This window comes from Lissotriton vulgaris, chromosome 3_2 (assembly GCF_964263255.1).
Source record: "Lissotriton vulgaris chromosome 3_2, aLisVul1.2, whole genome shotgun sequence".
NCBI lineage: Eukaryota > Metazoa > Chordata > Amphibia > Caudata > Salamandridae > Lissotriton > Lissotriton vulgaris.
This window is the reverse complement of record NC_141690.1, coordinates 266,145,775-266,159,648: the sequence shown is the minus strand read 5'-3', so window position 1 is coordinate 266,159,648 and position 13,874 is coordinate 266,145,775. Positions and strand designations below refer to the sequence as shown.

Sequence of the window (13,874 nt, the reverse complement as noted above, 5' to 3'; positions counted from 1 at the left end):
AGGAGGGCACACTATCAATGGTTTTTGGCTCTAGGGAGGAGTGTTCTCCGACTTTTCAAATCATCTCTTATAATAAAGCAAAAACTGCTATCTTTGGCCACCTTGTAACCAGAGCTCCTTAACCTCGCTGGTAGCAGGCAGGGCTGCATTCAGCTCTCCCTCTTTACGTGGACCCATGACTTGAAGTCTGGCTTCTTAGTACTGGTGGTGCACTGTGATAGATTGTCCTTCCAGGATGCTGCAGATAATCTCCACTTTTTCCAACTCAATCAATCAATCAATCAGGGGTTTTATAAAGCACACTACTCACCCATGAGGGTCCCAAAGCGCTAGGGGGGAGGGCATAGGCAGCTCCGGCTCAGTCGAAGAGCAAGGTCCGGATGGCTTTCCTGAAGATGTGCAGGTTAGGGGAGCGTCTGAGGCTGACAGGGAGCTTTTTCCAGGTTTTGGCTGTGGTGTAGGAGCAGGCCGTTTCTCCTGTTTTGCTTCTGCGGATACGTTGTGTCTCTGTTAGGATAAGGTCGGTGTATCAGAGAGTTCTTTTGGGAAAGTGGAAACTGACTCTATCGTTGAGGTATTTGGGACCGATGTTGTGGAGAGATTTGTAGGCGTGGGGGAGAAGCTTGACATGAGGTGACTTGAACAAATCTTTCAGTGTTCGAGTCAAAGCTACTTGTCGCAGGAGGAGCAAACACTAAATCATGATGGAGGCTGGGCATTGATTCAATGCAGTAGACATGCACCTAATACTGTGAGGAGGACACAAACGATGTCTGTTTCAACCCTGGGGTAGAGTTATGAACTGCAGCAGTGCCCATTGGTGTAATGTGGCACCACATTGTATCATATGCTGACGACACCCAGTAAATACTCTCCCTCTAGGACAAGAAGCCAAACACCTGGATCGTTTTCTATGCCTGCATGACCGAAGTTACCGGATGGATGAAAACCAGCTGCCTCGAGCTTAACACAGACAAGACAGAAGTAGTTATATTCAGATAAGACACCTCAGAAGACTCACCATCAACCTCTCACCCGACACTCACCTTACCCCGCACCTCAAAGTGGCCCTCGACTCCCAATCCACAAACAAGCACTCTTCAAACTCCTCATGCACGCATACAACAATCTCATGAACTTCCACAAGCCCACCAAACAGCTCCATTTACACGGCTTCTACTTGCACCCCTCATGCATGCACAGAATCAGATCCTGTGGTACGGCCTTCTTCTATGTTATCCTAACGCCTGCACACGACCTGCCCCTGCACAATAGAGCCACCGCTTCAGTTCATGAAATCCGCAAGAAACTGAAGAGCTGGCTCGTCATCCAGGCCTGTCCCTGTCCCAGCCCATACAACTCTTGCTTGAGTGGCAGGATACCTTCCCGGGGTAGTTGTGTGATCTACAAGTACACTTCACATAACATGACATGCCATATAGTCAGTGCTAGCTACATGATTGATGAGGTTTACAATCTTAACCCCTTCAATGCTGGTGACAAAGCCAGCTCGTCATGGGCGTTACCTGCGCTGTGCGCATGACGAGCTGGCTTTGTCACGTAACGTGCGATTTTCGAATTTTCAGCGCACAGCGGGAAAACCCGCTAGCGCGCATGCGGTTACATGGCCATCGATGCTGGTGTGGTAACAAGCAGTTTACTACATCATCACCTAATATCAAACTAGAGATGGCTGGTTTGGGGGGCGTGAAATTCTGGATCTAATGAGCGACCATCTGACCAGTGTGCGATGTTGTCTGTGATCCATAAATGGACATTTCTCAAGTTGGTTTATAGAATTGGCAGGTCAAAGAGCCCTCCTTACAGGGCACACCTCCTCTGCTGAGTCTAGCATGGATCTTGAGGGCACTGAACTTTTCTGCACACATTGGTATCTTTTCCTGGTTTCATAAGTCAGGTTCTCTCTCCTGGCAGTTTTGTGAGACTCGCAGCCCAATAGGCAGGATCAAGGAAATTAGGCGCCGGCTTTGTATCATCCTGGATTGTGTGAAGTGCTTTTTGTATCTCTAATTTAACAATGTATATGATGATGATGAGCGGCAATGCTACATACATCTAAAACGTGTCACGTTGAATCCTTCCAAGAAAGGATTAAGGGCCTAGTCACGTTGGAATAGGAAAAATGGTGCAGAAGTAAGGCTGAATTGTGTTTAAGGATCTGGCAAGGTTGTTATAGCGCCAAGATACCTGCAAGGTGAAGGTTTGCGCTCTTCTCATGTCTCTTACTTACTAATTCAGAACTGTGACCTCAGGAAGTAATGACCTCAGGAAGCAATGACCTCAGAAAGCAATGACCTCATGAAGCTATAACCTCAGGAAGCTATGACCTCAGGAATCAATGACCTCAGGAAGAAATAACCTCAGGAAGCGATGACCTTAGCAAAAAATTACCCCAGGAAGAAATGACTTCAGGAATTAATGACTTAAGGAAGCAATGACCTCAGGAAGCAATGACCTCAGGAAGCAATGACCTTAGCGAACAATGACCTCAGGAAGAAATGACCTCAGGAATCAATGACCTCAGGAAGCAATGACTCAGGAAGCAATGACCTTAGCGAACAATGACCTCAGGAAGAAATGACCTCAGGAATCAATGACCTCAGGAAGTAATGACCTCAGGAAGCTATGACCTCAGGAATCAATGACCCCAGGAAGCCCACTATCCACCATCTTGGTCCGCTCATCCCTTCAGCCCTCTCTGAAGATCCCCTTCCTGTAAATGGTGCAGTGTCTCGACACTCGACACCGCTGCCTGAACCACATAAAGAGCACATCCTCACGGTGCGCAGTTGGAAATGTCAATGTAAGGTCTGGCCCGGCGCCAGAGTGATTCAAAGTCCCAGGTGCCTCACTTTTCAGGCGTCATCAGCGCGGATAAAGCCATCTCCGTCTCCTCATGATTAACATGTCCGGAGAGCGGCGTGAAGCGCTCATTCTCCCCTGACAGGAGGTAAAATCAATCCTCTTCCAGGAGAGATAGATCAGGCGCACGTCAGAAAGCTAATGTTTGCTCACAGTTGCTAAGCAAGCAGCGGGGTCCTTAATGCACCTGTGGAGTGGAGTCTGGCGTCGGCCATCTTGACGACGTGGAGCAGTCTGACTGAGGGTGCCTCTGGAATGGCCAAGCGCCACCGCACAGAGAAGTGCCTGAGTCTGACTCAAGGAGCTCATGCCATGACTGAAAAGAGGCTCTTTGCCTGAGAGCCCCACTCCACTCCTTTCTCAGTGCCTTTAAACCGCAGGGTGTCTGTTCGGGAAACACCCATTACAACACAGTTATTACAATGCACTCTTTTACAACACAGATGTTACAATATAGCAGCCTTTAAATCTCGTGCTATTGCAACGCAGCTATTACAATGCATGTCACTACAACGCATGCCATTACAACGCATGTCACTATAACGCATGCCATTACAACGCATTATAAGGTAAATAATGGGGATTTTTAATTTTTAGGGTGGCTATGAATTTTGGGGGTACATGGAAATAGTATTTTTGACCCGTACACTATCCAACACTTAACCTACTGTTGCCCTAACAGTATTATGCGTTGTAATGGTATGAGTTGTAATGGAGTGCGCTGTAAATGTTGTTTTTTCAAAATGTGTTGTGTTGGCATGCATTGTAAAATCATGCGTTGTAATAGATGTTGTGATGTAAAAACCGCGTTGTAAAAGCATGTGTTGTAAATGTTTGTGTTGTAACGTGTCGTATTCTGTCTGCTCAGCTGGCTTATATATGTTAGCATGGAATGATAAGGAGGTGGTTGGCACCGCGCAAACTGGGCGCAAACTCAGGGCTGCGCTACACTTGCACGGATGGACATTGTTTTAGAACTGAGGTTACAGTTCTACAATTCAGCATGTCAATCACAGTGAAGCATGTGACTGCCCCACAGTCAAGACAGAGAGGAGTACATTTGCAAACCAATAAAGGTTAGAAAAATGAGGCCTCATGGTCGTTAACTCACCTTAAATCAATAACCGCCTGCTGACAGCGTAGAAGTAAACCAGCAGGTGGGTCAAAACAACAATGCGAAGTTCAGTTATTTAAAGGCAGGACTTGGAAGATGACGATTCAGTTCACCTTTTGGAGAAACTCCCTTTTATTCAGAAGTGGGGATTAAAATGGGGGAGCAGGAGCAGCAGGTGTCAGTGGACAGAGAGTCTCAATGCGAACCGAATGAAGGCTACAACTCAAATAAAGCAAAGAGAGGTCGCTCTAGGAAGTAACTCTCTGAGCAGCCTTAGAAGGAGCAGCGGCTCAGAGGGAGGGAAAGGGAAGTCCCCCTTCAAGGGTGGACCGGGAGGAGTCTCAAGCAAACACCCAACAAGTTCTGCCCACTTCATACCAGCGCACACCACTGCAGCAGAGAGCTTGGGAGAAAAGAGCCTCTCCCACGTTTTTCATAGATCAGAGTACAGCCTGTGCGTCAAGCCTGCTACAGGGCTCCCTCTCACAGACAATACAGCACCATCTTCTTTCCTCCTCGTGGCCTTCACGACATCTCAGGAGGGAGTATTTACCTCCCCTGTTCTCATCCTGCAGATACAGAAACCCACTGTCCAACCCAACTCATGGCCACAACTTGTCCTGCAAACAGTAAGCGAACAGAAATGACATTTTTAATGAGAACACAGTAACTCTAGTGTTGGGAACAAATGGAGAATTTTACGGGGCAAAGAGAAATACAGGGGCAGATTTACATGGAACTGACACATCTGCATAGACGCGTTAGTTTCCTTGCGCCAGTGCCAAATGTCCTTGCGCCACCATGGATGCGCTGTATTTACAATACAGTGCTCCATGGCACAAGGAATAATAGATGCATCAGAAATTCATGACGCATTGCTGGAGTTGCTCATGAAAGTGACGCAACTCCTGCAATGCGCCACAACAGATAGGTGAGTCTCATTCAAAAAGCCCTGCGTCATTCCTTACGCCTGGTCTGAGCAGGCGTAGGGATTTTGACACAGTGAAGGCGTAGAGTGACGCAGTGAAATCTTGTAGATGTCACTGCCTCAGTTCTACATGGCTTTGTGCATAGGAACGCTTAGAATGCATACATTATACCTGGGGCAGGTATAATGTCACGCAGGGCTTTACCACATGATGCATCTCCCTAGATGCGTCACGTTGTAAATGTGGCACAACATTTACGCCGCCGCTGCATCACAAAAGTGACGCAACGCCAGCGCAAAAGTCACGCAAGGGGCTTGCAAATCTGCCCCACAACGTTTACTCTGAAAGGGCAGCAGTCAGATAGGCCTCCCTATAGCAATGCTTTGAAGAACATATCCTAGCTATCTTAAAGCAAAACATGTAATTGACTCGTTTTAAAAATCCATGTGTAAAATAACGTATGCACATGTGAATAAAACTATGGGAGTTACAGGTTAACATTTTATTAAGCGCAAATCAATGATTGTGGCACTGGGTTGTCAATCCCCCCTCTGATGGTCTCGGAACCATCACACACACAACATCCATTGTCCCTTTCAGTGTCAGTTCTAATAATCCATCACCAACCACTTCTGTGGATGTAGATAAACTACTTGCCTTTTTACCTGGTTTCCTGACAAGCAGCAGTTTACTTCTAATGCAACTGGCATCCAGGTAAACACATTATGCACTGTTTGGCTGCTGGCTGGTCAAAAAGTAAAAGAACATTTACTATTTACCTCTCCTCTGGTAAAACAGTGGAGATCCGGTACTATTTGTCTGTCGGTAATGGCCATGGAGCTGGGACCATGTACTAACTGCCCAGCAGCCTGATGAATCATCACTTCCGTTACCTACAACGGGTGAACATCTCCTGAAAGTCTAGTAAAGGTGGCTGAGAAGGTACACAAGAGATGGGATTCTGAGGAGCCTGCACACAGCAGATAGTAGGTTTCCAAAACTGCACTTAATGGCAGGTCCAGAGCATGAACTCAGTAGCTTAGGGGGTCTCGGAGCCTCTAGGGGTCTCATAGAATAAACTTCCTACTTTGTGCACAGGCCACACTATCCACCACTGCCCCACAGGAGGCTCCCAGGGGCTGAGAGGCTCCAATTATTTTTGTGGTCACACATATAGTATTGCAGTACACCACTCACTCATTTTCTATGAGGCCACGTCAGTGGCAAATGTGTGCTTTAGAAATGGCAGCGACAACATTCGGAGACAACTGCACAGCAGAATATAACATAAAGTAATGTATGGTAGCACAATACAACGTAGCATAACCACAGGATATGAAGTAGGTGTTTTCTCCAGAGCAAAGTAAACATCACCGTGAGACTTGTTAGGCAGGTAGGTCTAACTCCTTTCGACTCAAGGATGGACTTTTTAACCAGGACAGCGCTCATTTCAGTTCACTGACGCACCAACGCCCAATAGAGTTATCCATGGGTGGGGGCATCACTCGTGGTGCAGCGCGCCCGAGTCAACCAATGCTTAGACGTCTTGGCGTTGAACCTCAGGTCAAGCATCCTCATGTTAACATTAGTTCTGGTCTGATAAGCTTTCGGTTGCAGACCATAAGTAGCGGCTGGCCTTCGAGTCCCCTGGATGATCCTGTTCCATAACCGTACCTAAAGCCGCTCCTTTTAGCCACAAGTGACCTCCTCCTGACCGCCTCCGCCAGCTCCTGGATGCAAGGCACTTTTTTCCAGACCTCTGGAAGGTGCCAGAGTGAGACATCTGCTAAAGAACCGAGCTCTGGAAGTCAACGACATGGACAACCTTAGACCCTTCTCGCTGCTCCTATTCACCGACCAATGTCTTTAAAATGTGGCCCTGCCCCAGGTTCAAGGCTCTGCAGAATCTAAGGCCCTAATAGACAGAGCGGGCTTTCATACCAGTCACAGCACCGAGCTGGTTGCTCTATCGGCCTTCAATGATCTTTGCCCGCTCATTGATAAAGTAGAAACTGCAGAGGTGTAGCTTGCATTGGTGCAGCAGGTGTAGTGGCACTGGTCTCCAGAGGCTTGAGGGGCACAATAAACCCTGATTGTTGCTGTATCCTATCATTCTAACAGCAGCCAGGGAAGTCATTTTCTTTCTTGCACTAGGGCCCATGACACACAGGCTACACGGTTGAGAAACCGGCGTACCAGTCCTCTTAGACTTGTCGGCCGCATTTGATACCACTGACCAAAACATCCTGCTTAGGACCAGGGAAGCAGTGCGGGTCACTGGTACAGCCCTGAAGTGGGTAAAATCTTTTATTTCTAGAAAATAACATATGGTGACACTGCCTCCGCACTCTTTGAAGGCATACTTCAACTCTTTGAAGGCATACATCAACTCTTTGAAGGCATACATCAAGTCTTTGAAGGCACACATCAACTCTTTGAAGGCACACATCAACTCTTTGAAGGCACACATCAACTCTTTGAAGGCACACATCAAGTCTTTGAAGGCACACATCAATTCTTTGAAGGCACACATCAAGTCTTTGAAGGCACACATCAAGTCTTTGAAGGCACACATCAACTCTTTGAAGGCACACATCAACTCTTTGAAGGCACACATCAAGTCTTTGAAGGCACACATCAATTCTTTGAAGGCACACATCAAGTCTTTGAAGGCACACATCAACTCTTTGAAGGCACACATCAACTCTTTGAAGGCACACATCAAGTCTTTGAAGGCACACATCAATTCTTTGAAGGCACACATCAAGTCTTTGAAGGCACACATCAAGTCTTTGAAGGCACACATCAACTCTTTGAAGGCACACATCAACTCTTTGAAGGCACACATCAACTCTTTGAAGGCACACATCAAGTCTTTGAAGGCACACATCAACTCTTTGAAGGCACGCATCAACTCTTTGAAGGCACACATCAACTCTTTGAAGGCATACATCAACTCTTTGAAGGCATACATCAACTCTTTGAACGCACACATCAACTCTTTGAAGGCATACATCAACTCTTTGAACGCATACATCAACTCTTTGAAGGCATACATCAAGTCTTTGAAGGCACACATCAACTCTTTGAAGGCACACATCAACTCTTTGAAGGCACACATCAACTCTTTGAAGGCACTCATCAACTCTTTGAAGGCACACATCAACTCTTTGAAGGCACACATCAACTCTTTGAAGGCATACATCAACTCTTTGAAGGCATACATCAAGTCTTTGAAGGCACACATCAACTCTTTGAAGGCATACATCAACTCTTTGAAGGCATACATCAACTCTTTGAAGGCACATATCAACTCTTTGAAGGCATACATCAACTCTTTGAAGGCACACATCAACTCTTTGAAGGCACACATCAACTCTTTGAAGGCACACATCAACTCTTTGAAGGCACGCATCAAGTCTTTGAAGGCATACATCAAGTCTTTGAAGGCACACATCAACTCTTTGAAGGCATACATCAACTCTTTGAAGGCATACATCAAGTCTTTGAAGGCACACATCAACTCTTTGAAGGCACACATCAACTCTTTGAAGGCACACATCAACTCTTTGAAGGCACACATCAACTCTTTGAAGGCACACATCAACTCTTTGAAGGCACACATCAACTCTTTGAAGGCATACACAAACTGGGAGGTCCTGCAATGGTAACAACTCTTGCTCTTTCTGCTGAACATGCACCTGCAACCCTTCCCAACAGTTCCACCAAGCAGAGGCACGTTTTAAAAATCATGTTATATTGATTTGTGTAGCGCACTAATCACCCGAGTGGGTATCCAAGAGCTTGGACAAGGTTTGTGGTACCAAGGTGCTTATAAGATGGGCCAGGTTTTCATCTTGTGGCCAAACTCAAGACGTGAGTAGCAGGCTCTGATGTGTTGAGGGAGGTCGTTCCACGTCTTTGGTGTGATGTAGGAGAATGAACAACCTCCAGTTTTGCTTTTGCGGATGCGGGAGTGTGCGTGAGTGAGTGAGGCAGAGCATAGGTGTCTGGTGGGTTGGTGAAAGTGTCTGCGGCTGTTCAGATATTCAGGTCCTGTGTTGTGTAGGGCTTTTTACATGTGTGTGAGAAGTTTGAACTGACTGTGCTTGGGAATGGAGAGCCAGTGAAGCTTCCTGAGGTGTGGTGTGTTGTGGATGCAGCGTGCGAGGTCGAGGTTCTGTATGGCCTGGAGTCTGTGAAGGAGTTGTTTGGAGATTCCAAATAGAGAGTGTTGACGCGGTCCAGCATGCTGGTGATAAGTGCTTGAGTGACGGTCTATCTGGTGTTCTGAGGCAACTATTTAACCCCTTTACTGCGGGGGTTAATCCCCCGCTGTGCTGGGGGGAGGGGGGCGCGCATAGCGCCCGCATGCTCATGACGAGCTGAGCTCGTCATGAGGCACGGTGCTCCTGTGCTCATGACGAGCTCAGCACGTCATGGCCACACCCGTTCCCGTGGAACGCTCAGCACAGCAGGGGAATTATCCCCGCATGCGAGCGTTCCACGGCTCATGACGAGCTGAGCTCGTCATGAGCACCGGAGCACCGTGGCTCATGATGAGCTGAGCTCGTCATGAGCCTCAAGAGGTTAAGGATCTTTCGTGGCATACATAGGCTGTGGAAGCAGGAGGTGCATCCTTCATTGACTTGAGCCGTCATGTTGAGCTTGTCATCTAGGATGATCCCTAGATTTCTTGCGCTGTCTGTGGGTGTTGGTTCCAGCTCCAACGACCACCATGAAGAGGCCTTGATCCAGAAGACAAGTAACTCCGTCTTGCTGGAGTTGAGCTTTAGGCAGTTGGTTCGCATCCAGTCGGCTACCATGGTTTTATAGTTTGTGAAGTTGGTTCTGGCGGTGGTAGTTTGGTCCGCCAGGGAGAGGATGATTTGGGTGTCATCCGGGTAGTAGATGACGGTGATGTATTATGATCAGATGATGTTGGTGAGAGGGGATGAGGGGAGCCCTGTGGGATACTGAGAATCAGTTTCTTGGTCTCTGATGTGAAGGGTGCCAGCCTGACCCTTTGGGTTCTTCTCATGAGGAAGGAATAGATCCATGTGAGAGCCGATCCTTGTATGCCAACCTCACGGAGACTTCTCATGAAGGTGTTGTTGGAGACAATGTTGAACGCAGCAGACTGGTCAAACAGGATGAGGGCTGATCTTTCTCCTCTGTCCAGGATGTTTTGAATGTCATCGGCCACTGTGATGAGCGCTGTTTCAGTGTTGTAGTTCTTTCTTAATAGTGGTTGTGTGTTTTCTAGAAGATAGTAGAGTTCGAGGTGGGTTGTGAGTTGCTTGGTAATGACCTTCTGAATCACTTTGGCTGGATAGGGGAGCAGGGAGATGGGTCGAAGGTGCTCAGTTGATTTGGGTCGGCTATGAGAGAGTGTGGTTTTCTGCAAGTTTCCAAGCATCCCGGAAAGTGGGGTACATGATGGAGGTGTTGATGATGTGGGTCAGAGTGGTGATGATTGGTGGGGCATTGGTCCATTAGGACCCTTGAGCGGATGTTCTGCACGATTGCCGCGGTGTTGTTTTTGGTCAGGGTTGTCCATTCTGTCAGGTGACCGTCTTCGTTTTTGGTGAGTAGGTTAGCAATGAGTTCTTTGGGGTTGGGTTGGTGTGATAAGTTGCTGTAGATGTTTGTGTGGAAGAGGTTGGAAAGGTTGTTGTAGAGTTGTTGAGAGGCAGCGATGTTGTTGACAGTGGATGAGGGTGAGGTGAAATCTTTAACAATCAAGATCTCCTCGCAGCTGTTGGAGCTTCCTTCGATGTAGTTCACTAGTGCTATTGTCTTGTGTTATGCTAATGAAACTCAGTTTATCTTTCACCTGTCTAGTGCACAAAACTCTCACGATCAAAACACAAAACCTTTCAGAGAGGCACTCATCATGGTCGGGGGTTGGACGGACAAAAACTTCTACAAAATGAACCCACGCTAAACCGAGATCTTAATTATCTCAGTTTCATCAGTTAGCGATTAGAACACACCCTTTTGGCCAGACACACTGGCAGGGTCCCCAGTTCCTTTGACAGCACCCCGTCCCTGGAAGTCCAATCCAAGAATGGGGTCAGCACCAATTTCCCCCGCCTTCTTCCTCTAGAAAGTTTCTGTGCCCTCAGCGATCCCTCTATGAATATATTAGTAGTGAACGCTGCCTTCAGTTGCCTCTTGAGTTTACTCATTCAAAGAATCTTCTATCTCCAGATAAAATCCTACACCAGCTGCCACTTGCTCACACTGCTGTGGCAGAAGTGCTTACAAAAAGTGCAGAAGATCACACACGCTGCCAGTCCTGCGATCTCTACACTGGCTGCCCACTCAGTCTTGTGTAGTGTTCAAGGGTCTTACAACTGTCCATAAAGCCCTACACCTCACATCCGCCCCCTTCTGACCAGGGCATGCTCCTTCAATCAGCCATCACTCTGCCCCAGATTAGCAAACAACTCTTGCTTGCCGCAACTAGGATCCGAGAGGCCCTTATGGAGACTACTTTAGCTCCAGCAGCTGCCAAGCTATGGAGCGCTCTCCTATTGAGCTATTTATATTAAGATTAAAATATCTTTGGGTCTGTTTACCCAGTCACTGTTAGTATTGAAGATTGTGTCTTCTTAAAGTGCCAAGAAGCATCGGTGTATGAGCGCCCTACAAATAAACAATAACAAAACATATCATAACATTAGCGGTGAAGGACAGTGCTGGGCTCTGTGAGAGAAGCATTGATAATAGCGCAGAGGGCCTGAGCCTGAGCCTGCACGGGACGAGCCTTATCAATAATTCAGTCAGCTGACCCCGAGCTTCCAGCCTGCTCAAAGTACATGATTAATTCATCTGTAGGGTCCATCCTGCCCCCAAGTGGCGCCCGATGCTTTACAAAGGGCAATGGCCAATATCCAGGGTTATATACTGCAGAAAGAAAGGAAGATTAGATCTTCAAATCAGAAATGAAAAGTATATGAAAAAGGAAACACCTGCCAGAACAGCATCAGAGGGGGCCAGAAAGGAGACTGACAGCCTTATTGACCCAGTGATGACATATACCTGTGTAAGTACCTGTGTACGTATCCAGCTAAATATAAACTATTAGTCATGAATATCTATGCCGAGCCTGGGGTGCCGCCTACCTGTGACTGCTGCAGTAACAGCTGGCGGGGCTGACTCTGAGGTTCAGCCTCTTTGGACCTCGAATAGCTGATACCGAGTTCAAACAAACACAGGTGTACATTACTAATCCCACACCAGGCTGTGAACCTCTACTGTGGCCTCCAGTGGAAGTAACTTCTCACGCAAAACCATCGCTAGTGTGTCAGTGGGTACACTTTGACCCCATAGCTTGTCCGGCGTCCGACCCCATTGCTAATGTGTCAGTGGGTACACTCCGGCGTCCGACCCCATAGGTAGTGTGTCAGTGGGTACACTCCGGCGTCCGACGCCATAGGTAGTGTGTCAGTGGGTACACTCCGGCGTCCGACCCCATAGGTAGTGTATCAGTGGGTACACTCCGGCGTCCGACCCCATAGGTAGTGTGTCAATGGGTACACTCCGGTCTTCAAACACACAGCTAGTGTGTCAGTGGGTACATTCCGGCATCCAACCACACAGCTAGTGTGTCAGTGGGTATACTCCGACCTCCGACCCCATAGGTAGTGTGTCAATGAGTACACTCCGGCCTTCGACCCCATCGCTAGCGTGTCAGTGGGTACATTCCGGCATCCGACCACACATCTAGTGTGCCAGTGGGTATACTCCGACCTCCGACCCCACAGGTAGTGTCTCAGTGGGTACACTCTGGCGTCTGACCCAATAGCTAGTGTGTCAGTGGGTATACTCAGACCTCCGACCCCATAGGTAGTGTCTCAGTGGGTACACTCCGGCGTTTGACCCCATAGCTAGTGTCTCAGCGGGTACACTCCGGCATCCAACACCAAAGCTAGTGTGGCAGTAGTTATAGTCTGGCATCCGACCCCATAGCTAATGTGTCAGTGGGTACACTCCGGCCTCCATGGGGGAAAACTTACCGTACTGAACTTCCGCGTCATCTGGTACTCAACGAGCATCATGTCAAAGAAGATGGGGATGGTGGATTTTCTCAGCTCCACTTCTGGTACCAAAGTCATCTCCAAGATGGGCCCCACCATGCTGGGGATGAACTCGATCTTGTGCTGTCCTGGAATTTTTTAATAAAATAAATCATTACTAAGAGGCAAAGCACATTGCTGCTGTTAAAGTACAAAAAGCAAGTGACTCTGTGAACTCTGAATTAAATCACCGTATTTGAAAGGGGGTGATGGAACAAGGATTCGAGAAAAAGAAACCTGCTCGGATCAACCTCTCGTTAACAGGTACTAACAAGTAGAAACAGTGGAGAAAGGAAAATTAACATACACACGACATTCATACATGGGGAAAAAGGCTTTATGCTTGCTTAAATACCAAAGAATATTTTGCTACGTAACTGGAATCCCGCTTGAAACCGAAAATCGCCTTGAGCATGTACGAACCAGTACTGCGCAAAAAAACATGTGATTCGATGTGATCGGGTGAGGAAGGCCCGCACGGGAGGGCGCTCTTTCAGCTGCAAAGCCCCACAGCTGTGGAACTCGCTTCCTCTTTCGCTGCGCAGCACTGTCAATTTGTTCCAGTTCAGGAAGAGCCTGAAGACCTGGCTTTTTAATCTTTAGGCTGTTCTTATTGCTTCAGTTTCAGTTCTTTTTCTCATTCTTTTGCTGTGTTGTGTTATTTTTATTCTGAGATGCAGGTGGAAAGCGCCGGGACACTCTTTTCGAGTAGCCGTGCGCTATAAAAGAACGCTGTAACATAACATAACATAACATAACATAACATTAACCAATGTGAGGGGGAACTCTCACACGTGTGCAATGAGTTACTAACTGTTGGCCTCGAGGCACCGCTTGCCTGGCATATGCTTGCCTGGATTTTAA

The 13,874-nt window shown here is 47.5% G+C and overlaps 1 protein-coding gene across 1 annotated transcript in view; it reads right to left on the bottom strand.

Annotated features, from left to right (window-relative positions):
* LOC147725648 (dedicator of cytokinesis protein 2-like) overlaps nucleotides 1-13,874 on the bottom strand; it is a 1,712,066-nt gene that overhangs the window by 242,883 nt on the left and 1,455,309 nt on the right. The window contains exon 37 of the mRNA XM_086964476.1: nucleotides 12,951-13,099. Within this exon, the coding sequence (XP_086820602.1) occupies nucleotides 12,951-13,099 (149 nt within the window). The remainder of the gene's footprint in view (nucleotides 1-12,950; nucleotides 13,100-13,874) is intronic.